The sequence below is a fragment of the Numenius arquata genome, chromosome 8 (assembly GCF_964106895.1).
Source record: "Numenius arquata chromosome 8, bNumArq3.hap1.1, whole genome shotgun sequence".
Taxonomy (NCBI): Eukaryota; Metazoa; Chordata; class Aves; order Charadriiformes; family Scolopacidae; genus Numenius; species Numenius arquata.
Window position 1 is genome coordinate 23,409,946 of NC_133583.1, and position 26,620 is coordinate 23,436,565.

The window sequence follows — 26,620 nt, forward strand, 5'->3', positions numbered from 1 at the left end:
CAGTTCCCTTGGCAGCATCTGGCTGCCAAGGGCCCTCCTGCCACCCTCCAGCGCGGTGGCCCTTGGTGACAGCAGAGACACTGCTGCCATTCTGCAAATCCCGCAGCCTCGCTCTCCTTTCCTCATGCTAAAAAATGCTGTTGTGGGTGAACAGAGAAAAGGACACTTTAACAAACTGACTTGCAGCACTTTGTACCCTTTGCAATGGGCTCCACCTCAGCATTTTGCACGGCCTCACTTTTTGGGATTTTATTGTTTCCTTTTACTCTTGCAAAGACAAGGACACATCATTGAGAGATTATTTTACTGCAATAACTCTTTGCTCCCTAGCAAGCATTTGGTGATTTTCAGCTACATATAGCGCAGGAATCATAGAATCACAGAATGGTTTGGGTTGGAAGGGACCTTAAAGCCCACGCACTGCCACCCCCTGCCCTGGACAGGGACACCTCCCACCAGACCAGGTTGCTCCAAGCCCCCTCCAACCTGGCCTTGAACCCCTCCAGGGATGGGGTAGCCACAGCTTCTCTGGGCAACCTGGGCCAGGGTCTCACCACCCTCACAGCAAAGAAGTTCTTTCCCAGATCTCATCTCAATCTCCCCTCTTTCAGTGTCAAACCCTTCCCCCTCGTCCCATGGCTCCCCTCCCTGATCAAGAGTCCCTCCCCAGCTTTCCTGGAGCCCCCTTAGGGACTGGAAGAGGCTCTAAGGTCTCTCTGGAGCCTTCTCTTCTCCAGGCTGAACCCCCCCAACTCTCTCAGCCTGTGAGTGTGGAGCTCAAAGAGGTCCCCACTGGACACTGCCTGCCTCCCCTGCAACACCCAGCACCACGCAGCACACCTCAGTGCAGCCCCAGCAGCATCCACAGGCAAAAGAGCCACTCAAATGGCCAAAAGGGCATGGCCAAAGCCAAGGTGGCTTCCTGAATGACCCACAGGGTGGGCTGTGGAGGAGGTCCAAGTCCAAGGTCTCACCCAGAGCCCACACTAAGCCAGTACAGAGCCCAACGGGCCAAGCTTGCACCCATGCTGAGCAGCCTCGTTAGCCATGCTAAAGAGCCATGCGCATCATCATCACCAGCAACCACCTTTCTGCTGCTGCTCCCCAGAGCTGAAACTGGCAGCATGTTTTCACATTATTAACCAAGAGAAGCACCACAACAGAAGGGAAAATCTGCTGTTAAAACCCATCCCCAGTAAAATCTCCCCCAGGGCTGACCTGCCTGCAGCGCTGGTCGGGACAGTGTGATGGGGAGCAGGGAAGGGCAGCTCATCTCAGTGGGAACCAGGGGAAGAAGACGTTGCTCTGTATGGCACAGATGGCTTTGTGCCCTACACACAGTGCTCTCTGCCACTATTTGTCATGTTGGGTTTAAGCCTCGGAGCTCAGTGTCCCAGAACAGCCTGCTGTTGCCAGCAGCAACTTTGTCAGGGAGGAGAGGATAAAGCATCCCTTCAGGCTACGCTTTGGGGCTTCCACACTGCCCGTGATTCCTGCCTGGATTTGACAAGAGCATCCTTTCCCTGACAGCACGTTCCAGAGCGGGTGGCAATAGGCAAACAGCCACCAGCATGACAAGAATACACACAATTCCCCACAGACTAAGGTTTTACCTCCTTATTGAGGCTGGTCCCTGTGCTGTCTGGGCCCAGGAGGATCCCAGTGCCCTGAAGCTGGGAGAGGACATCACGCAGGGAGCTGGTGCCTCACTTTCCACAACTACTGCCATCTCCCTGTGAGGGTCCAACATCTGCTGGCCAGATCACCTCCTTCCCTTCATAAGCAATTACTGAGCCTTTCACCTATATCCTCCTGTTCAGAAATCAAATTTATTATTAACTTCAGCAGAGTATTACTCACTGAGGAGTGGCTTCTCCCCCATTCTCCATGCTGCCTACACAGATGTCTGGGAGCACCAAAGGGCAAGGTGGAGATGACAGACAGTAAGGTCACTAATGTCTCACCTCCCCTCTGAGGAACTGTCGTGGTTTCGGCCAAATTTACCAAAACCAGACCGACAGATGGCCCTTCCCTCTCTCCCCACCCCTCCCCCAAAAGAGAGGAGAGGAAGAGAGAAGGAGATTTAGAAGTCTAGAATGAACTAAACTACTTTAATGAAGAATTAATGTTAAAATAAAATTAAAAAAAAATAGATACTGAATTTCACTGAATTTTTAGAGTTGGAAGGGACCATATAGATCATCTAGTCCAACTCCCCTGCTGAAGCAGGATTGCCCAGAGCATGTCAGAGCATGTTACTCAGGACTGCATCCAGGCGGGTCTTGAAAATCTCCAAAGAAGGGGACTCCACAACCTCCCTGGGCAGCCTGTTCCAGGGCTCTGTCACCCTCACCGGAAAGAAGTTTCTTCTCATATTTGAGTGGAACCTCCTATGTTCCAGCTTGTGCCCGTTGCCCCTCGTCCTCTCACTGGCAACCACTGAAAAGAGTCTGGCTCCCTCCTCCTTCAACCCACCCTTCAGATACTTATAAGCATTGATAAGGTCTCCCCTCAGCCTTCTCTTCTCCAGGCTGAAGAGTCCCAGCTCTCTCAGCCTTTCTTCATAAGGGAGATGCTCCAACCCTTGAATCATCCTCATTGCCCTTCGCTGGACTCTTTCCAGTAGTTCCCTGTCCCTCTTGAATTGGGGAGCCCAGAACTGGATGCAGTATTCCAGTTGTGGCCTCACCAGTGCAGAGCAGAGGGGGGGAATGACTTCCCTCGACCTACTAGCCACACTCTTCCCTATGCAGCCCAGGATTCCATTGGCCTTCCTGGCCACAAGAGCACACTGCTTGCTCATTGTCATTTTGCTGTCTACCAGGACCCCCAGATCTTTCTCTTCGGAACTTGTCTCCAGCAGGTGCACACCTAACCTGTATTGGTGCCTGACATTCTTCTTCCCCAGGTGCAGGACCCTACACTTTTCCCTGTTGAACCTCATGAGGTTCTTCCTTGCCCAGCTCTCCAGCCTGTCCAGGTCTCGCTGGATGGCAGCACGGCCCTCCGGGGTGTCAGCCACCCCTCCCAGTTTGGTGTCATCAGCAAACTTGCTGAGGATACACTCGGTCCCCTCGTCCAGGTCGCTGATGAATATGTTGAACAGGACTGGACCAAGTATTGACCCCTGGGGGACACCACTGATTACAGGCCTCCAGCTTGAACCTGCTCCATTAATCATTACCCTTTGGGTCCTGTCACACAGCCAGTTCTCAATCCACCTCACTGTCCCCTCATCCAGCCCACACTTCCTTAGTTTCCCAATGAGGATGCTATGGGAGACTGTGTCAAAAGCCTTGCTGAAGTCAAGGTAGATGACATCTGCTGCCCTCCTCTCATCCAACCAACCAGTTATAGCATCATAGAAAGCTATCAGATTGGTCAAACATGATTTACCCCTGGTAAACCCATGTTGCCCACTTCCAATAACCCCCCGCTCTTCAACTTGTTTGGAGATGACATCTAGAATGAGTCTCTCCATTACCTTCCCAGGGATGGAGGTGAAACCAACTGGTCTGTAGTTCCCAGGGTCCTCCTTCTTGCCCTTTTTGAAGACTGGAGTGATGTTGGCCTTCCTCCAGTCTTCAGGCACCTCTCCTGTTCTCCATGACCTTTCAAAGATGATAGAGAGTGGCCCAGCGATAACATCTGCCAGCTCTCTCAGCACTCGTGGGTGCATCCCATCAGGGCCCATGGACTTATGAATGTCCAGTTTGGCCAAGTGGTCCCGAACCTGGTCCTCCTCTACTGGAGGAAAAACTTCCTCTCTCCATACCCTCCCCCTTGCCTCCAAGGCCAGACATTCATGAAGGACAGCCTTAGCAGTGAAGACTGAAGAAAAGAAGGCATTCAGCAACTCTGCTTTCTCCGTGTCTTCCACCACTAGGGTGCCCATCTCATTCCTCAGTGGGCCCACGTTATCCCTAATCTTCCTTTTACTGTTTACATACCAAAAAAAACCCTTTTTGTTATTCTTAACTGTAGTGGCCAAGATGAGCTCGGCTTGAGCCTTGGCCCTTCTAATTTTCCCCCTGCATATCTTCACTGCTTCCTGGTATTTCTCCTTGCCTGCCAGGCCCCTTTTACAAAGATCATAAACCTTCTTTTTGTTCCTGAGTTCCAGCCAAAGCTCTCTATTTAGCCAGGCTGGTCTTCTTCCCTTCCTGCTTGTTTTTCAGGATTTGGGTATGGCTCTTTCCTGGGCTTTTAAGAGTGCCTCCTTGAAGTGCGACCAGCCTTCCTGGGCACCTTTGCCCTTCAGGACTGTCTCCCAAGGGACACTTTCAACCATGCTCCTGAAGAGGCCAAAGTCTGCCCTTCGGAAGTCCAACGTGGCAGTTTTGCTGGCCCCCCTCCTTGCTTCAGCAAAAATTGAAATTGTATCATTTCATGATCACTCTGTCCAAGACGACCTCCAATGTTTACATCCCCCACAAGACCTTCTGAGTTAATTATCAGCAGGTCCAGTAGGGCACTTTCCCTATTCGGTTTTCTCACCAGCTGCGTTAGGAAGTTGTCTTCCATGCACTCTAAGAATCTCCAGGACTGTTGCCTCTCTGCTGTGTTATATTTCCAGCAGATATCTGGGAAGTTGAAGTCCCCCATGAGTACAAGGGGGAGTGATCGTGAGGTCTCTGCCAGCTGCTTATAGAATATTTCATCTGCCTTTATATCCTGGTTTGGGGGTCTATAACAAATTCCCACCATGATGGTCTGCCTTATTGGTCTTCCCCTTAATTCTTATCCATAGACACTCAACACTGTCATCTTGCTAAGTTCGAGGCATACAATACTGCTCTTAACATAAAGGGCCACCCCACCACCTCTCTTTCCTTGCCTGTCCCTTCTGAAAAGTTGGTAACCATCAATCACAGCACTCCAGTTATGCGAGTCCTCCCACCACGTTTCTGTGATGGCAACCAGATCACAGTTTTCTTGCTGTACGATGGCCTCCAGCTCTTCCTGTTTGTTACCCATGCTGCGTGCATTCATGTAGATACACTTCAGCTGGGCTAATCGTCCCACTATTTTTCTGGGAGGGCAGGCACTAATTCCCACCTGTTCATGTGCAGACATTTCTGCAGTTACCATCTTATCACTACTCATGTCTTCACGGCCACATGTGTCCTTCTCTCCCTCATCAACTGCCACAACAGGCTGCAAGGCTGTGCTGGCACCTTTACCTACTAGCACTGGCACGCTATTCCTGGGCACCACTTTAGTAACCCTGGTTCCAACCCCATCCCCCTTCAAAACTAGTTTAAAGCTCTCTCAATGAGCCCTGCTAATTCTTGTCCCAATATCCTTTTTCCCCTTTGGGTTAGGCTTCCCCCACCTGCTGCCAGTATGCCTGGTGACCTGTAGATCTGCCCGGGATCAAAGAATCCAAAGTCCTGCCGTTTACACCAGTCTTTCAGCCATGAGTTGATCTTTTGATTCTTCCTATTTATCCCCCCATCCATCCCTGTGACTGGTGGGATAGAAGAGAACACCACTTGTGCTCCTGATCCCTTGACCATTGTCCCAGCACTCTGAAGTCCCTTTTCATTGCCTTTAGGCTTCTGGTGGCTACTTCATCATTGCCCACTTGAAATATCAGTAGTGGGTAATAATCTGAGGGCTGAACCAGGGAGTGAATTTCCCTCTGTATATCCTTAATCCTGGCCCCAGGGAGGCAGGTGACTTCCCTGTGGGATGGGTCTGGTCTACAGATTGGGCCCTCTGTTCCACTCAGAAGGGAGTCACCTATTACAATCACCTTTCTTTTTTCCTTAGTTGATGACGTCCTGAGGCACGGGGGTGGGTGACTAGTCCTGGGTGCCTCACTGGGTAGATCGTCCTCTTCGTTCTCATTTACCTCGTCCCCAAAATCCAGAACTCCAAACCTATTATGCAGATGTAACTGGGAAGGTGAGGGAGGCTGTTGGGGGTTCCGCTTGCCTCTCCGAGGAAGGACCAGCCTCCATTCCCCCCTTTCTATTAAGTCCCCTCTCTCTGCCTGGTGACAGGGTGGGAGGGGATCATCTACTTTTATTAGAGCCTCTTCTTGCTGCCTTTGCCTCAGGGTACGGCTCCACCAGTCTATTTCACTTTCGCATTCCCTAATGCTTCTTAACCTTTCCACCTCTTCTCTCAGTTCCACCACCTGCCTGAGCAGGTCGTTTCTCTGCTCGCATGGCACACAATGGGTGTCTCTGGGTCCCTGTGGTACCACAGCCAGGCTCAGGCATTCGGTGCAGCCGGGGCCCTGCACGGCCGCGTCCTGGCGCGGGAGCTCGGTCTGAGTTCCCACATTCTTCTTCACGGGGGCTTTGGGGCGTTTCGTCGCCATTTCCTCTCCTGAGCCCGAACGGACCGTTCGCCCTCAGACTCTCCCTCTTTGTCCTGCGCACGTGCGCCCGCGCGCTAATGTACCCGCCCGTGCGCTCACGTGCGCCCGGCACGCGCTCTGAACCTGCCGCGGCTGCAGCCGCTTTTAAATTTGCCGCGGCTCGCCCGGCCCGCCCCCAGCCACGTCAGCCTCGCGCCTCCCTCGCGAGATTCCCGACTCGCTTCGGGTCTCTCCGCTCTCCTTCGGCTTCTCCGTCTCCGGGAAGTCCCCTCTCCGGCTCGATCTAAATCAAATTTAAAGCAGCAGCACTCACCGCTGCTGCTGTCGCTCTCCGCGTGGTTTGCAATACATATTGCATACAATATATACAAAACCGTATCAAGCTCCCAGGATGACAGTCACGTCACCGGCAGGCACTGGGGAAGGCCCAGACTGGACTCAGTGACAGATGGGAACTGGATTCCAGCTCTGGAGTCAGGAACACACGGATCGGGATCAAGGGCAGATGAACAGAGTCCTCTCTGGACGTCGGCCATCGCGGAAAGAAGGGCTGACCCTTTGATCCCTCAGCTGTTATACTGAGCGTGGGGCAGACGGGATGGAATACCCCAGTTGGTCAGGTTTGGGTCACCTCTCCTGTCCGCTCCTCCCCACCGATGTGACCCCTCTACGTTTTTTCCGTTTCCGACCCTCTAAGGGGGCAAATAACGAAATTGGCTGCCCTTGGTTGTTATAGCAATAAGTATAAGCAAGGGCCTCCCTGCACACCATCCCTTGGCATAGAGCACAAACATTGGGCTGATCATTCTGAGAAGTTCTTTCAGACTGTGTCCACATTTACAGCAGCCTTTCTGCAGAACCTCTGTCATTATCTGTCCCCATCTTGCTACCACTGACACAAGTATGGGAGATGCAGCTCTCTGCAGCAATCTAGGCAACGTCACCAGGGTGTTTGGTTTGGTCAGCTGCAAATGGCAGTCCAATATTTTACAGAATAAAGTTTCATACAATTCAGAGTAAGGTCATTATCACAAAAAGCCCCGACCTGCTCCCTACGTTACTGCTGGGGTTCAGCAGCTCCAGCGCTGGTCGGACAGGGCTCCAACATTCCCACTTGAGACCTGGCTCTTATCCCCACAGACCACTGTGTGAGCAAAGGAGACTCCACACAGACCTACAGACTACCTGGAGTGTCCAGAATATACCTACGTATGTATATATACCTATGTATATATATATATATAAAAATACATACATAGGCCTAGCCTTTATCTGCCTTAGAAGTAGAGAAAGATGGCAATTGTTCCTGTGAGTCAGACACGACCACATTGGCATTATGTTGCGACACAGCGTGTTTGCGTATTGTGTTTCTTCCTTTTTTCTTTTCTTTTTTAAAAAGCACGTTAGGGCCATTTAAAAAGCCAAGCATAATTACGAAATGAAACAGTAATTTCATTTATCGGGAGCTTTTTTCAATGAAGCTGCAACACACACTGCCAAAGCCTAATTGTTTATACAAGAGACAAAATTGATATGACACATTCCCACTGAACTACCACACACAGTGCAGTAATTCATGCAGAGTTTAGTTTTGTGACAGTGCTTGCGACTTCGATTTCAGAAACCGCAAAGTCTACAAATACACTAGGTACAGGGCCCGGGCTGAAGGGAGGGAAAATGAACGGCCTGAGTCCCACTCCATCGCTGAAGGGCAGTTTTAACCCATTGCAGGCAGCGAAAGACACCTCCCAAGTGAGGAAAAGTATCTTTGAGGACCATTTCTTTAACCTGTTTCTTCTGCTCCCCCCTGCATTTCTGCATATCATAACCAGGTGGCAAATCATGTCATAGATGGAATGGTTCGTACTGTAAATATGGCCAAGACAGATTTCTTTTAATTCTTACAATGATTGACAAATTTTCTTATTTCATACCAAATTTCAAGCATGGGAGTCATGTTATACTGGCAACTTTATTCCCAGAGTTAGATACACCTAACTACCTGCCAACATGTCTAATTACCTGCCAAAATGTAAGTGTAAATTCAACACAAAACACTAGTTCCACTACGCACCATGACAGGGAATGGAAAAGGAACTCACAAGAACAAACAGACAAGTGCCGATGCGATTATTTCTTTCGAAGAGCAGATGCAGAGATGGGGTCAAATCTCGAGAGATCAGGAAAATCTAGAACCACTGACCCACTTGAGCTCAGACAACAAAAAATACTGTATTTCCTGGGAGCTGCAGACATACCGGTACCTCTCCCCACACCCTTTGCAGCCCCAGGAGGTGGCTGGCTGTTCTGACCAACCACTCCTTGCAAGGGGGAGGCAGCAATGCAGGAAAACCAGGACTAAACCAAGATCAGATCTCTTCCCTAGAACTAGCAGCCTCATCAAGATAAGCCTTCAAAGGATACACCATGACTATGCTACTTGATTTTAAAATCATTGGCTTTTTTCATCCCCACTAGGAACGAACAGAGAGCTCTTAGAGGAGACTCCGCACACACACCTCTGTTCAACACAGAGATGAGGATCCCCGTCGCTGTCATAAACTCTACAAGTTGATGTGCAAAGGCAAGGCTGGCTCTCCCAGAGCTGCCTGGCACCGCACAGCTGAGCACCCTGCATCAAGACAGTCTATATAATATGCTTTAATCTCCTGCAACCATCTAAACTGTGAAAGAGAGAATTGCTGAATAAACTGAGGAAGATTGAACCAGAAGATGTTTCTGGTTCAGCAACACCTCTTCCTTAAGATTTCTCTGTAGCTCTGTCACTGCACTGTAACCTTAAAAAGATTCCATTTTCTCTCTCAACACCAAAAAATCTCTCTTTTTTTTTTTTTTCAAACTGCCTGATAAAATTTGCTTCCATGATTTCCCTCGATAACTTATTCCATATGTTCCCCTTTGACCACGAGGCATATCTTTTGGAATTCTCAGTTATGACTTTTAGCTTTCCCAGGTTTAGGTAATACCCCTCTCTGAGGGGACCTTCTCATTCCACTTTAACGGGTCGTTTCCAAGTTGCAAGCTGAGTTTTTCCTGGGTGACGGACACCCAGCACCCAGTTTGGGCACAGCTGGGTGAGAAGGTGGTGAGAAGGACAGCACCGGTCTCTCCTTGTCCAGTCTGTTCTCAACTCTACCACCACTCCTACAACTACTTTTACCTCCTGCACAGGTCCTGGGGCAGACCCAGAGAAAGCAGGGAGGAAAAGGATGCCTTTGGGGTACCTCAGCAACCACTGACTGTGGTATCCGGCTTTATGACTCAAAGCAGGTTGGTTTTGCTGCTTTGCACGTATAAAATGGTGCAAGACACCTCTTGCTTCCACGCAACATCTGCTGTAGGAATCTAGAGTAGGATAAATGCTGCTTCCAGCAGCCAGCCTGGAGAGCCAACGTGTCCCGCCTGACCGGCGAAGGCCATTTTCAAACAAAGGCAGAGCAGAGATGGAACTGGCTCATTAAAATGCCAAACAAGAATAGCCTTACCACACATTGCACATCATTTCCCATCTCACCACCTCACCTTTTGGAGGACAATTCCTTTGTTTGCACAACAGGTGTATCTAGAGGCTAGAAACTTGTGCCAGGAATTTATGAACAGCCCACAGCTTCCAAACGTACCGAGGCTGCGGTCGCTGTGGAGCAGTGGAGCATGCTTAGGTGAATACCTCTGGTTTTCCACAGACAGGGGACAAATCACTCCGTTAAAACTGCAGCAGCAAAGACCCCTGAATCAGCAGAGTGTTAGGGAGAAAAGGGCATAAGACGCAGCAGTTCCTGTCTGCAGTGCCATTCTGTGCCTGGAAGCCATAAACATTGATATTCCCAAAACCTCTTTCCCAGGGATTTGTTCCTAAGGTCAGGAACCTGGAGTTCTGGGCTATTCTGTATGTGAAGAGTGCCACTAGCTCCTTTCGAAACAACACGTGTACTTCTGTCCCCTAATTGCTCTCTCAGTATTCAAGGTCAGGCTTGTCCTGGAGAGAGTGGAGAGAGTGAACCCACACATTTGTTTTGAGACGGGTCCAAGCAAAACCCTTGTCCCAGACAGGTCTGAGCTGCAGGATTTGAATCTGGGGACTGTATTTTCCAGTTTTGCATTTCTTTTCACTGCTCATTGTTTAGATTACTAAAAGATCTAGTGCTGCACCTTATTAACCGTATTCCAAAATGTCTAGCGTCGACTTCAGTGTCCACCTACAGTGGTCCCACATGAAACACAACCCAGCGCAGGCAAGCACTTCCATTTTAGGTACAGAAGTACCCAGGAAAGAGTTTTGTTTTTTCCAAGCCATGTGTTTTGCTGGGGAGAGGAATGATGACCAGGGGTGTGTGGGAGAGTAGATGGTTTCCTATTTTCTTCTTTCAAACATTCAGTATTCAGGGAGCTCCGCGGCACCTTACAATACCTTATGGAAGGAATGCTGGGCATTTACATTACTTTATTACATTATTACTACATTAAAAACCATTATTCATGCCCTCAAGCTGCATTCACTGAGCTCTCCTTCCTTTTGAATGATTCATCTATTACAGCATTATTGCTAAAATGGATGTTCAGCATTTACAGATGTGAAATGCCTCTGTTTGTTTAAATTATGCCACCAAAACCTTTCCCACACATTTTCCCACCTCTCCCTCCAGATCACAGGATAAAAGGAAGATTTGCTTACTGGAGAAAAAGCAGTTACTGAGCTGCAAAATTCATTCTCACTCACACACACACAATGACAAAAGAACAATTTTTGTTTATGGGTAAGAGGAAAAAACATCCCTTGGTGCATACCTGTTGGTGTTATACTCTAGACCCCCAACTTCCTTGCTTGCCTGCAAAAGATCAAGAATTCCCGCTGAACTTCCACTCTCTTTCTTTACTTTGGAATTGCGCCCTGGCTTTGCCTCTGTGTCAATGTGAAGCAAATCTTCATCTGACGAGTCATCGCTCTGCAAAAACAAGGAAACGGTTCAAACAAAAAAGAAACTCACTAAGTTAGAACAACACAGTAATTTTTGCAGCCTGCTGCTCCTCCAAAGGCACAGGGCTAGCGTTTGTAATTTGCTTTCATTTAAAAAAAAACCCTCAAAACCAAACCCAGGTACACGGTAAAAATCTGTTTCCTTGCAGCCTCTAGCCACTAGTAGGTTTTTCTTTCCCCTTCCAACCCTGGAGAACCAACTTTGAGATCTGATCCTGCCCGTGGGATCAAACCACTCCAACAGTGGTTTTTCCAGGAGCTGTGCTGCTTTTTCACAGCATGGTTTGGGTTGGAAGGGACCTTAAAGCCCACGCACTGCCACCCCCTGCCCTGGACAGGGACACCTCCCACCAGACCAGGTTGCTCAAAGCCCCCTCCAACCTGGCCTTGAACCCCTCCAGGGATGGGGCAGCCACAGCTTCCCTGGGCAACCTGCCACACATGCTGTTAGAGACGTACAGCGGGTGCCTGCTTGTGACAGGTACAACAATAACCGTACCTTGTATGATACCGACTCCACCTTCGGCTTCTTGACAGGAGTATGCTGCAAAGTGTCTTTTTTATCCGATAAAACTGAATTCAAAATAAAAAGAAAAACAAAGTCATGGCTCTTTTCTCTTCAAAAGATACCACTCCTAAGCTATAACTTCTAAAGCAGTTCAAATCCACCTATATTTAACTGACAGTTAAGACATGGTTTGCTTTTTTATAAATCATGTAGATTTTAAAGACTAATTTTGGACAATCAATACGTAAGACTTTGTTGTGCAGCTATAAGCAAAATAGGAAATATTCTTACAGGGCAGTTCTCTTTTTGAAGTGTTTTTCTTCCTCCTGATTGGAAACTCATCAATTTTTAGTTCACCATCGTCTGACACATACTCATATTCATCTCGTACAGGTTTTGCTTTATCTTCTTTAAAATTCTGCAGTGACCCAAACACACTAGTATTCAGCTGGGTTTTGACTCCCTTGGAACTGAAAAAAAAATTAATATAATTACAAATCAGTAACAATATTCTGATTGGAAAGCATTTTGTGAATTGCCAGAGAGGAAGACAATGAGTATCTTTATATAGAAATCTCAGTCAACTTGAATACTTTCAGAGGGGCCACAGCAATTTAAATAATTTTACAAACACACTTCTGTACCTACAATTTATATCTCAAAATGCGATGCTGACTAGAGAAGCCTTGGCTGGCTTCAAATAAGCACTGTATTACTTAAAGCTGTCTCAAGGTGTATCACAATATGCATCACGCACACAGAATGGAACTGCGGTATGCAGAGTTTATTGAACACTTTCTTAAAAATGTACGCCGAGTAGGATCTGCACAAAACCCACTTAATACAACTCAACTAGTAAGAACCCGAAGTGCCAAAACCCGAGACACTGTCTGAATACTGAGGACACTATTCTCAAGCAAAGTACCAGCCCCAAAGGCAGGTCATTGCTGTTCCAGCCAACTATGCTGGGTTCCAGGTGAAATCAAGTTCTAGAGCAGAGAACTTTTTGCTTATGTGTATTTTCTACATTGACCAGAAAGGCAGATTTTCACCTTCTTGTATAAAAACCCATAAATAACAACAAGACTTTTTAATCTGCTTTTTTTAAACTGATCTGTATTGTCATATTTTTTACTTACCCAAGCAACTTCTTATTAGAGAAAGAGAATGTAAATTTGTTGTCCTTATTTCCTGATAAAGGCGTCTTTTCCGATTTGTGTTCCTCTTCCATTTTTAGAAGTGAATCAGGTTTACTGTTCTGAAAGGCAAAGGGCCCAAAATAAAACAATAACATTAGTTGAAGGAGTTGTTGATATTTCAGACTCCCAGGTAACCTCAGAGAATCCACTGACCTATATGCAGAGAAAAACATGTTCCCCCACATGTGGTAATGAACGGAGGATTATACTCTTCCTTAGATGACACAGGGTTTAGTTCAGGGACTTGTCCCATTCAAGAAGCACTTCAGCACCAGTTTAAGCAGTGCCTGCCACAAACACAATGCCAAATTTAAATATCGCTCTCTTAAATTTGTACAGACTGATGTAAAATATAAAGACACATCTCGTGAACCAGAGCACAGGTTCAGCGCGCTGCTCATCGGCGTCCTGCCGTGTGGCTGAGAACAGAATCCAGCACGGAGCCCGGAACCTCCCAAATACAACTGCATTTTATTCCCAGGCTCCACTTGCTTCTTTCACACCTTCAGAAGAGCCTGAATTATGAATTTAATAATGTAATATCAAAGTCATTCAGTGCAAAGGAAGCCTTTAATTATTTTTTAAGCATCACCTTAATACTTTCCTAAGTTACACTGGCTGCAGAATTAATTGGTACGTATGGATCTAATCACATTAACCAGGACTTTTTTAACACAAAAGATTTAGATGTCTCCAATGTTAATGATTCATGATTCTTAGTACTTTGCCCACATGAAAAAGCATGTACTTCTGTTTTGTTTTGGGAGAAATTGTTTGCACCTTTGTCATTAGAAGTTCACAAAGCAGGCAAAATTCAGACAGCTATTTCTGAGAGAAGGCCTAGTGTCACCTCGTTTTAAATGGTACCTGGAGAAAAAATGTTATTATTCTATGAACGGATTTTACTCACGCTGTTTTAGCCCTCCAGGAAGGCAAGCTTTTAATTCATATGGCATAATTTAGATTTCATTAACTCTACTTTTATGCCATGATTAGTTATCGATTTCTCTGGAACTACTCCAGACAAAGCATATGACTATGTTAAAGTAAGAATGGCAAAAGGGATCAGCACTGAAAAATCTCACTATTTACAGTGTTCGCCCTGGCTTCAATGAAGATGAAGATGGACAATTCGGCACATGCTTTTGAAGAATCTGCTTTTCCCTCCTTTATCAGTGATCACTTCATTATTTTCTGCTGAAATTTTTTCTTCAGAAACTGCAAATTGGTGTTTTTTCTGTTTAGGTAGATCTATGCACATTTCTCCACCCTCAACTTATCACTATGTGGCAGAACCAGCAGCAGAATTTACCAGGACACATTACCTTATATTTCCATTTGGCTTCTGTTTTGCTTTTATTTTGCTCCCGAACTTCAAATTTCTCCGCCTCATTCTGCTTACTAGCAGTTTCCTTGTTGGGAACACTTAAAACATTCTTTGCAGCCTGGGGAAAGAGTCAGCATGTACTGAGGATGGTGGGCTGGCAGGGTACAGAAACACATTTTTTATCTAGAATATAACATGATAGATTTTTGAAAACGCCTGATTCATTCTTTTTGAACCCAAATGTGAGATTCAGTCAAATACTGCTGCTTCAGAGAAGGCAGAAGACAAGCTGCATTACTCCTGGATATAGCAACATACAAAATTATCGTAAAACATACTAATTTCCCTGCCTATTGCTCCGTGGACAGGTCTCGCAAACTGCATACAAACTACTAGGAAATTCAAAGCATTTTAGAAAAGACTTATGGATACTTCTTAACAAACAGTTTACAATACATTACTCTTGTCAGTGCCTCAATGAATTCCTGGCCCCTACTGAAGTCAGCAGCAAAATTCACGTCGAATTAAAGGACATCAAAATGAAACTTGTCCTACATGGGCAAAAATGGAAGCAAACTATTGTTTTATCTTCATTCTCTCATTCCAGAGCAAAATCTCATGCAAATAAGATGCTTTAGAAAAGAGTTCCTTCATCTTTGATAACTGATTATGGAAATGCACACGAGAGTGCTAATAACACTTAAAATAAGAATATAATAGTTGAAGAGGCCAAAAAAAATCCATTTTTAATTTTCATCCTGCCTCAGTTTGGGCAAGGAAGTTTGCCAGACAGCTTGAATCAATAAGTTTCTTGAAGGCTCCAATATCAAATGAATAACCAAGCAAACAGCCAAATCAAATCAAAGTAAAATTCAGGTAAGAAAAGGGTGATAAGCTAGCATTTACAAAGCTGTCATTTACTTCAGTGGAGACAGGCTTTTATACTGTGTTGTTTAAATTGTTTTTTTCATGAGATCTAAGGAGTGATTAAAATGAGAGGAACAGAGAGAGGTTAAAATAGGACCCACCTTCCCCTTCTTTGGCGTCTCGATCTTCGTCAAAGCCTCCTTCGTGTGTGCCTCCAGCAAGTCAAGATTGGGGATGGCTGGCGGTGGACTCTCCTTTGCCTTCTTTCCTTTCTTTTTCCCTTCTCCCTTAACTTTTGGTGTTTTGGGAGGCTTCGGGGGTTTGGGTGGCTTGGGAGGTTTGGGGGGTTTGGATGGCTTGAGTTGTTTGGGGGTTTTCACAGTTTTGGGAGTCTTTTTTTTCGGTGGGGGTGGAGGCGTCACTTGGACAGGTGATGGTGCCTCCTCCTTCTCCACAGGACAGATCTCCTCAGCATTTGTGTTGGCACTCGTGTCTGCTTTGCTGGCTTTTGAAGCATTCTGGAGTTCAGCACAAAACGGAAAGGCGTTCAGACCCATCCATTTCATGTTGGATATTCCCCTGCACCCTCCCTTCCTGGGGGAAACAAACTCCAAAGATCCCCTACTCAATAAAGGGGGAACTGCATTCCCAGCTCAGGCTGGCCATGGGATGAAGACCCCACCACATGCCCCAGGAACACTCTGCTCAGCAATAACTCCCACCCCCACATTGCTCAAGCACAACTTTGGCCAAGAGAAACTCCTGTAGCTCCATAAGGAATGTAACTCTCACCAGGCTCTATCATCAGGCAGGACCGTTGAATGCACTGCCCACACAAAGCAATGTATAGAATGAATGGTCTTTTGTTTAAAATGCTAATCAGCTCATGCACAAACCATTTCCATCTAACTCAGATGTGATAAATGTAGCAGAATCATGTTTCATGCCCTCAGGAAAAATAAGCAGTAAAATAGCTGCCCAATTAAAATTAACACCATCTGACTAATTAAAAAGAAATTATTTTCTGCTTAACTTGCCATTCTGACAATCAGAAAACTTACATATTACATCAAAGAGGATAAAAGGACAAGATAGATTTCAATTTTGAGGTCTTTGGATAGAGTTAGAAAAGGGGTGGCATGTAACACAATGTCTTGTTAAAACAACTGAGCTAGCTATTGTCACCTTGCACTGTCACACGTCTCCTCTAAGTGGGATATGATACCAAACTTAGGGGATGATACCTCCATGAAACCTCCTTTTTTTGGTTTTTTTTTTTTTGGCTTGGGTTTTTTCAGGGGAGGGGAGGAGTACAATTATTATCACATTTGCTATAGTAACTCTGCCTAGAAGCCAGGCAAGAGCAAGGCTTTCTATTGGGACAACGTACAGAATAATAGTCCCAAGCTCAGCCAATGTCACAGACAAGACCGATGGACGTAAGGAAAAGGAGATACTACCCAGGAAGCACAATCACAGGGATGGCAACAGCATTCTCTGAGTTCTATCTTATTTTTGGGTAGGAAGTAGCTAAAGTGAAAGAGAAAATAAGGACAGAGAGGGGAGTGTGGCAGCCCAGCCAGGAGAAAGTGGAGGGGGAAGGATGTGGGACAGGCAGAGCCGGCATAAAGCCGAGGAGAAAGCAAACAGGGGCCCAGAATATGGGACGAGTCACCCCCAGACAAGAGTCTTGAGCAGTGCCCCTAGTGTGACACCTCACGTGAACTCTAATAATGAAGAAAGAGGGGAAAAAAGATTCATTTATTTCAATTCATCCATTTTATAGCCTAGATTATTAAAAGATCCACAATATAGTTAATGTTATGAAAAGAGCACAAACCTCACTTAATCTTATTTCTTTGGCAAGGTCCTTGATAAGTTGTGCTGGTTTGAAGTTTTCTGGTAGCTCATCTTCATGCTCTGCTAAAGCCTAAAACAGAACAAAGCCAGACCGCTGTTTCTGTACATGGGCTTTTTTCAAAAATATAAAAAAAAAACTCATTAAGTGAAACACCAGTGTTTTTCCTATGTACTGAAATCAATACTGACTGCATCAGTGGTCCAAATAAGGAAAAAATCTACTTTTTTCCCCTTCTGGATGTTATTGTAAACAGTTGTCCTGTGAGAACAACAAAGTCAATAGTCTTTTTCAGATGTTACTGCATTTTCACAACTGTAACATCACTTTGTTCAGCCCCTTATATGAGATTCTGCGAGAAATTCCTTTTTTACATCTCCAAGGAGAGCCTGTCCTAGGCTGGTGTCTTCAATGACTGTGACAGGCACACACCTTGTCAGCAGAGCGGTTTGGGAGCTCCCTGATGGGACTAACGACATTTGCATTCACATGTCACATTATAATATTCAAAGTTCAATTTTACCTAAATGCCAGCAGTCTCACTTCCCTTGACTCACTGTTTCTCATCTGCATGGCAAGTGGAGCCCCTCTGCTGTGAGGACAGGATGAGAGAGCTGGGGGGGTTCAGCCTGGAGAAAAGAAGGCTCCAGGGTGACCTTAGAACCCCTTCCAGTCCCTAAAGGGGCTCCAGGAAAGCTGGGGAGGGACTCTGGATCAGGGAGGGGAGCCATGGGACGAGGGGGAAGGGTTTGACACTGAAAGAGGGGAGATTGAGATGAGATCTGGGGAAGAACTTCTTTGCAGTGAGGGTGGTGAGAGCCTGGCCCAGATTGCCCAGAGAAGCTGCAGCTGCCCCATCCCTGGAGAGGTTCAAGGCCAGGTTGGATGGGGCTTTGAGCAACCTGGTCTGATGGAAGGTGTCCCTGTCCAGGGCAGGGGGTGGCACTGGAGGGGCTTTAAGGTCCCTTCCAACGCAAACCATTCTGTGATTCTATGATTGTAAGTGGAAAATTAAACAGGATGACACGGAGAAGAGGGGTTCCACACCAGCCAGTCCTTCTACAGGAACTTAGGGACCAATTCTGAACTCGGGCTCAAGCACTGGCTTTTTGCAGCAGGGAGCAGCCAAGTCCCTCCATTTAAATCTGAGTGACCCAAACGTCTGTGCAACTCTGTGTATTCAGCTGCTCATCCCTTCTTAAAACACCTGGAAATCCTAAAGCTGCTCATTCCCCTGTTCACGTTTTATGACTGAATGGTCTGTCTCCTGCAGCTGATTCCCCAAAACTTTAGGAGCAACACATGCAAGAATAACACTTCTGAAATGACTGCAGCAGGAAATTCAGGCTGCAAATCCCTTTAAGCCTTCTCTCCAACCAATATGTATTTCCTAGCTCAATTAACATGTTGATTTGCAGGAACTGGGCACCTTGTGCACACAAAAATGCAGGCATTGTTCTAGGCCTCGCTCGCATACATAACCTCTGCTTAATTGATTTGGCACAGGAAAATGCCCAGAGAACATTCATTCAGTATCCTTTTGGCCGTGTGCAGAATTGAGCTTTTTTAAGCCCTGGTGGTACCTTTTTTTCCCACTGACTCCTCGTGCAGCACTATAAAATCCCAGCTATCGCACTCCTTCCCCATTCTCCCAGTCCCTTCTCTTTGGGATTTTAGAATTAGCTGTTTTGCTACGGAGATATTATTTGTTCTAGCATTTGCGCTCTGTCCCAGTGACTGACAAACCCGAGGAACATGCAATATTAAAACTGGCTGCTTCTCCTACCTGTTTTTTAGTCCATGACCTGAAAGCACCGTTGAGAATTTTTGCTCCTTGGAGTAAATGAGCGGGAGGTTGTTGCCCAGCTTTATGCAAACCTAAGTAGAGGGAAAAAGCAACGCTGTTCAAACACTGCTAAAGTTGTTCTACATAAAGTCTTTAATTTGAAAAAGTTTAACTGTGAAAGTTGACTCTTTGAAAGTCGGTCACCACAAATGAATCCCTGCTATAACTTGATGGTAATAAGGAGTATATTTACTGTGTCATCAATCCAACTCAGCCTTCCTACACTGTGCTGCTGTAAGTTATGTCTACACTGGCAATCCTTCGGTTCCTTTCTTGGTCCCATACTCAAGCTAGCTTCCACGTGCATACATCCTAGGCTGTGGGAATAAAAAGGTACTGTCAGCGGTTCTTTTAGTCTGACTGAAAAAGCAAATACCAATATGGGGAAACAAAGGTTGTCTTGGGCAAAGTATCTCACTTCTGCCCGAGTACAACTGGCCTAAACTCTTCCCCTCGTTCCAGTTTCTCTTCGGAGTCAGTCATAAGGGGCCCCTTCCAGGTGCCACTCAGAGGCACCCCTCACCATGCTTATTAATTGGACACATTTTTCTTGTTATAAAAGGATCTGGTGGGTGTCTCTAGACACATTCTGTAATAACCGAAATAGCGGCAAAGAGCAAAGTGAGAACGAATCTGTAAAGAACATACACGCATGGATGTTTGGATCAGCTCTGAAGGAATCTGATCTGGAAGATTTTGAATTTCACAGAAAACTTTGCTTTAATTCTCAGTGCTCCCACTGGCCACATCTTTGATGTTCCCGTGGCCCCCTGTATGTGTGACCTGCCCAGGTACTTTGAGCGGGATGAGAAGAACGATGGGAGAAGGAAGTACTACCCTGTGCCTCGAGCTGACAGAGTTCATCAGGTTAAAACAGGGAATGAATCTGGACTTGACAGGCAACCAAAAACTAAGAGAAATGTTACAACATTATTTGCCTCTGAGGCAAATAAAATACATTTTATAAAAAAGATGAAACCTTCCCTCAGGCATAGGCAAGAGGGACAGTTTAAGGTCCTTTCTAGAGTGAGATGGCAGGAAATTAAGGGGAGAGCTGGGCCAGACAAGCATGTTCTGCTGGTACGTTAACAGTAGTTTTCAAATACTAACAAGACATATTGTGGCCACCTGTCCATCTTCTACGTGACGCATCAGCAGAAATTAAGAGGAACTATTTTCAGGCCCCCGAAGCTAAGCAACTAAAGTAGGCAAAGAACTGCAGTTTTACCTTTGAATGTCTCTAGTAGATGCCTTCCCATATACCAACATGCAGTTTCGAAGTTTGGAAACTGGGTCAGACTGACAATTTTCAATCGTCTTTCTACTTCATATGCCCTGCAATAGAAAGACACGCGAACTTAAACATAGCAGGTCACCAGTGTGTCGCGCAGTGACAAGCACCGCTCATAAACGCCTGAGGTTCATTTTGCAGTGCTTCACTTCTTTGTGCTGCTGCTACTACGTATTCTGGCATTAGACCAAAAGCAAAACACCAAAATAACACTAGTAAGAAACTCTGCGATACAGATGTAAGATAGTTTTATTGCATTATTCGCCCAGCATCAGTAAAGAACTACTTGTATTGTCTTACACTGGGCAAAGAACCCAGCTGAGCAGATGGGGGCTCATCCAGAAGGCGAATGGCATAATCTAGGGTAAAACTGAGTTTTTAACAGTTCTTTCTTCAGGACTTAGCCACATCAACCCAAGTACCCCATAGATCCTTCCATGTGCTATGCAGTAGGTGTAAAGCCAGCTTGGGATAACTCAGCACGGGAGAACACAGTGGAAGGGGACAAATGTGGGTACATCCTCCAAAATTGCCCAATAGAGCTGCATCAACATTACTGCAAATGCAGGGTAATTAACAGGAGAGAGGATGGCCAATTTATTAAAAGCTGAGCCTTTCCTAACTTCAGTTTTTAAAGACAGATTACCTCATCTGCATTTCAACACTTAGACTATGTAGAAAATGTCCTGCGAAGGCCAGGCAGTCGACAGGCGTTAGAGTTGCATAAATCCAACCTAAAAGAGAAAGAGTCCTGAGGATAAAAACTGGAATCACAGTAACAGAGACTTTATTCACAACATGACATTTATGCTTCACTTAACAACTTACTTCCTGGGTACCAATACAGCTCTTCAGCCCAGGTCAGCACCAGAACTGAAGCTGGATCTGGCCCCTTGTTTTGCATGGTGAAGGCCCAGCCCAGGAAGGCACGAGGCACAGCCCGAGGGCTACCTTCAGCATGGCAGACAGTGAAAGGGGACATACTGCTCCCACTGACATCACTTTCTTGTTTCTGTGAAAAGCAGCAGCAGCAGCTACATGATAGTATCTGCTTTCTCAACACCATAAAATCTGTGACAGCTCCTGAGGCTGACTTTATTGTAGTGCCAGGAACAGGTGTTCTCCGAACACTTATTTTCATACAAAAATCTACTTGAATTAGTGAATCTCTATAAATTGCTTGGTGTTTATTCCACCATCTGCTCCACATATGGTCATGAGAGAAGTACCTACTTTCCACTTTTTACAGTCAAAGTAAAATGCAAGTGTGTAAACATTCTGTGCAAGGATTACACTCACACACAGAAAAATGGCACTACTGTATGCTTCCTCCAAAACACAAGTCCCAGTGCTGTTACTCACACCACCTGGAAGCCTCAACTCAGATTGTGGATTGAGTGGGCAGTGCATTGTTTAAAGGCATAAAGAGGGAGAGAAAATCCCTCTCAGGGATTTTCAGGTAACAACAGGTAACAGCAAGTGCTGGAAACAGCAATGCAAATGAAGAAATAGTTGTTCGTGGTGAGAGGAAAGTGAGGGACAGGGGCAGGAGCAGAACTGCATTCCTTAAGACTGCGCTATCTGCTGATCAACTCCCCATCCTTACGAAAATCCTCCCAGGAACTGAGTAAAACAAAATCCACCATCCCTAATGCAATGAAAGCCCGAGTTTATCAAGTAATCCATAAAAACCTGTGACACCCAGGTCTTCAGCCTCATGTGAAACCATAAATGCACACTCACACTCATGCAGGCACCTACAGTTACTCAGTGTCACAGGGAATCAATGACCGTGAAAAGGATTTTGTGGGGAGTCATGGTCAGCAAGTAATTCAACGTGAATTCTCTGTCAGATGGCAAAAAGCATCTTTGTCATGGCTGGATACAGAGAAAGAACTCATGAGCTCCTGCAACCCAGCTAGACCAGGAGTGGAACAGTCTACCTATTAGTTGTATTTTCAAAAGGGTGCTAAAATACCAATAGAAAGCAGCAGAAGTTCTGATATTTTTTTTGGTAAGCATATGAAATTGTACTTCTGCTGAGAATTGGACTTCATACTTTGTCAGAGAAAGTGGTCAAATCACATCCCTCCGGCATTTTGGACATGCTATTTCAGCAGCTCTAAAATCAGCAGGAAACCTCACCTGCATCAGCCCACTCACCTGATGGAATGAAGAGGGTCTGTCCTTGTTTAACTGTGCACTTGTAACACTTATCTACTTGGTCTGCAAAAAACATCTCACTGTGGTTTGCTGCCGATTGCCAGCGTTCATAAAGAGAAATATTTGCAGAGGCTGGTTTGATGAGATAAAATATCTTTTCTCCCTGAATTAGAAAATATAAAATTAGCAACAAGCAGCCCAACCAAGCACTGCTGCACTGGCACAGATTCATGAACATACATGCACATTCATCTGAAGAAATATATAGCATTACATATTTTAACATTATTGAAATAAAATTTACTTGTCAGCTTTGTACAGACTGGCTGAAATAATTAAATCGCTAGCTGACCACCTTTGCTCAGATCTGTGGGACTGAGGTTGCAAAAAGCTTACAGATCCCATTATCCTGCAAAAGCAGGACGTAATATCTTTCAGGTCATAGGTGACATATGTACAGAAGGCACTAAACAAATATTAAAATGCAAATACAGTGAAAGCACAGAGATAACTTCCTCGCTCAGCAGACCCTGGCACTGCTGAGAGGGCACCTTACAGCTCTGTGTATTTCTTACAGATACAACAGGACCATGGGGGAAAAAAACCCAAGACCTGAATTTCTGAGAGAATTTTAGGATGGCCTTTGCATATAAAATTTAGTTCATTACTAGATACACCACAAAAACATGACCGCTTACCTTCAGCACATGGTACCATGCGGAAGCCCCCCCCGAATCTATGTGGAAATCCGTGTAGCTGTCCTTCACGCAGATCAGGCAGTACTTGGTGACTTTGGGCTTAGCCAGAAGAGCATCATCAGGCCAATAGTTTTCCACCCAGGACAACTTCTTAACTATATCTGGAGGCTCTACAAAACTGGACATCCTTTACAGGGAGAATGGAAAACAAACAGGCAACTTTAATAAAAAGACAGCACAAGGACCCTGATAGAACAACAAGCGGGGTGCGACTCTCGCACTCGCGTGACAATCTGAAGCAGCTCCTTACGTGTCAGCGGAACTGCCTTCATTCAAAAAAACTGTAAAACTGTTTAGAGACAGAAATTTAAGACTTTTTAAGTATGATGACTTAGCAACAATCCTTTGGCGTCTTTCAGCAGCAGTATTTATGACCAAGCATACGCTGTTTGTATTTTTCCAGTCCCTGCCTCTTGCCATGCAGGCTGTTATCAACAGTGCTGTTATCAGTCACAGCCACTTTTCCAGCCCCCTTCAGAAGGGAGAGTGAAATGTGTGCTCTCCTACAGAAATGCTCTTGAACATTTGCAAGTCAACCTTAGTATTAAAAATCCTAATAACAATAATATTAATACTTAGGGACTAAGTAAGTCTTGAGCTGGTGCTGAGAATCACAGCAATCTTTTTATTCAGACTGATTAAATTACATTAAAAGCTCAGAAGAAGGAAAAAGTCTAATTTGGATTGATAATGTGAATACATTAAAATAAAACATGTATAATATTTATTTATATAATTTATACAAATGAATATACGTTCAGCATATATTTACATTGTATATATTTATTTATATATGATGTCTATATTACATATATAATAGATACTATAAATCTCAGCTAAGACAATGTAGTGGCATGATAACCAGGTATTAAAAGTATTTCATCCCAGAATGTGCTAAATTTTATATTTAAAACATCCAAAATTTGGACTAACACTTGCAGGGGGTGGAGGTTCACTGTTGGACACTCTAAAATACCATGTCAGTGAGAGTATCTGTACTTCAAACTAAAATTAAATGCTCTCATGTGTCATTTATGCTCACTGTCAAACACCGATAACAATAGCTCCCTTTAAAATGGCAGGGGAAGATGGAGCACTGCATTCAATTAAAGTGTCACTGTCTATGTTAAGAAATAAAATATTTGCTAGTTAATGTCTAAATTAGCAGCATGTGAGTGACAGCTCCAGCAGTCCTTCAGAACAAAAGACCTCCCGTTATTCTGGGATAATGGCAGAAAGCTAAAAAAAATCTCAACTGAAGATACTGGTAATCTTTGAAGCCTGTAATTACTACAGATGCTTTCTGCAGAAATGGGTGCACACTACTAAAACACTAACTACAGGGCTAAAGGTAATGGCTTTAAAAAAAATGAGCTAGTAATTATTCATCAGCCAGCTTTTTTAAGGCTACATTAAGCCTTTCTGCTAAAATGGAATGCTCCCCCAAACAGCCATTCTTTATGTTGACATTCATTATCTTCTGTGTAGTGTTTATATATAAAGGAATCTTTTCCTTCTCTGACTTCTCTAGAAGTGTGAGCTGCCCAGAAGGACTACAAGAACTGTGGAAATCATCTGCAGTGTTGCATGAAGTTCCACAGATTATAGATTCATCTGCCTACTTCCGGAATAAAAGCACAGCTCAGGTGCTGAATACAGCTATATAGAGCACAAAGCAATAACTCAACGCTTAGGCATTAACATCAGCTAATTATCCTGTATATGAAACATATCATATAAACCATGAGGAGAATCGTAGGCTCCCTCTCCATGAGGTCAGGCGATGCCCACGTAGCCAGCACCATCACCTCTGGCTCTCGGCATCACTAAGGCACCTCAGCACGACATTCCCAGCTACTCTGCACCGTCACACCCCCAGCTTTCCGTGGAGGCGTCAGCACCGCTCCAGTTCTGAGCCGCTGTCATACAGATGACAGGTTAACCTGCGAAACTAAAACTACAATGCATGGTCTAGGATTACAGTATTACAGACATTTCAAACTTAACCCTCGTCCAAGGCCATCCAGTGACATGTGACACCAGACCTAGAGGCACACCTCATTGATTTACTTACTGCTACTTTAAATGGAGGATTTCAGAAAGCAATATATGATATACTCAAACCTATGCTAGACCAGTAGGATGCTGATTGCTCTAAAACCCATTTTAAAACAGAATGTTCCATGTTTAAAGATCACCTTAAGCTGGAGGAAGGGCTGTTCTTGCCTTATATGCATCAGAATTCCCATTTTACCAGAAAAGTAACACAGCATATTAAAACAAAGACCCCTTATGTTTATCTTCTCCCAGGAACCCACATACAGTTTTATCATCTCTCTCTGGTCACCTCTGTCCTCCTTTCCTTGGTCTTACCAGTGTATGTTAGGCTGTATGTAATACCTCAGATCACACTAGGAACATACTACGTTACCAGTCACTACCAGGGCAGAGAATTCACTCCTGGAGCATCAAGTGATGCTCTGGTTACAAATCACTGGTATCTAGCTGCAATGAATTAACTATGCCTATACTACTGGAGTTAAAATAAAATGGAAAGGTGCCAAAATCTCCAGTTCTGATCTGTTAATGCTGACGGCACATGCCTGCTGATGAAATGCCGGTGTGAATTACCAGGACATTTAGTCTACTATGTACTACTCTCCTTGTACAGCAAAGAGCACTTTCATTTCTATGCTTTCCCTGACCTGGCCGCACTGGGAGGATGGAGTGGAGACTCAGAGCTACGAGAAGCCACCACCCCGTTATTAAAGCAGAATCTCCTAAAGAGGGAACCAGCGGGAAGGGCAGAGGCTGTTTAAACCCCCCAGCCACGTGTCCCAGCCACCGCACGGTGCCACAGGCTGGACTCGTACCTCGTGTCTGAGAACTCCAGGTTGGTCACGTTGAGGACCCTTTTCCTGTTCGTACTGTAGTAGTAATCCACAAACTCCTTGAGCTTCATCTTGCAGTCTTTCTGTTTGGTGACATCGGTGACATCAACGCTCCTCTCTGGTCCTAAAATTTAATTCAATGAAAAAGAGAGTTTGAAGGGTAGCCTGGCTCGCCCCATTTTCTATGCTTGGGGGTGACTTTAACATTTTGAGAAACATCTCAATCTTTAAATTTCCTGATCTTCTTAGCCTTTGTATCTTCCTTTTTGTTTATGCATGTATACACATATACATGTATGTATAAAAGATGTGTATATACATAAAATGTATATGCATAAAAAGGTGCATTTGTATTCATGCCTCTGACATTATTTCTGTAGTTTTTACCTTTAAAGGATTAATGTTATTTTGAATCTATTAATTTCATTATGGATTTTATTTGCATGGTGCAAATCATATGCAAATACCTGTATATCCACGGCGTATGCCCTACCCACCCCACTGTAGAAGTCCCATGATTGCAGACAGTGTAATACCATACAGGGTATCTTGTCAAACGATTTTCCAAAACTGTAACTTCTCTTA

The 26,620-nt window shown here is 45.0% G+C and overlaps 1 protein-coding gene across 1 annotated transcript in view; it reads right to left on the reverse strand.

The window, feature by feature from the left end:
* PHF2 (PHD finger protein 2) overlaps positions 1–26,620 on the reverse strand; it is an 88,491-nt gene that overhangs the window by 9,827 nt on the left and 52,044 nt on the right. The window contains exons 5-17 of the mRNA XM_074152680.1: positions 26,018–26,159; positions 23,085–23,271; positions 22,387–22,549; positions 20,870–20,957; positions 20,161–20,267; positions 18,873–18,964; positions 17,069–17,158; positions 15,390–15,746; positions 14,360–14,479; positions 12,975–13,093; positions 12,127–12,305; positions 11,827–11,900; positions 11,138–11,295 (exon numbers count right to left, since the gene is read on the reverse strand). Coding sequence (XP_074008781.1) covers positions 11,138–11,295; positions 11,827–11,900; positions 12,127–12,305; positions 12,975–13,093; positions 14,360–14,479; positions 15,390–15,746; positions 17,069–17,158; positions 18,873–18,964; positions 20,161–20,267; positions 20,870–20,957; positions 22,387–22,549; positions 23,085–23,271; positions 26,018–26,159 — 1,876 coding nt within the window. The remainder of the gene's footprint in view (positions 1–11,137; positions 11,296–11,826; positions 11,901–12,126; positions 12,306–12,974; positions 13,094–14,359; positions 14,480–15,389; positions 15,747–17,068; positions 17,159–18,872; positions 18,965–20,160; positions 20,268–20,869; positions 20,958–22,386; positions 22,550–23,084; positions 23,272–26,017; positions 26,160–26,620) is intronic.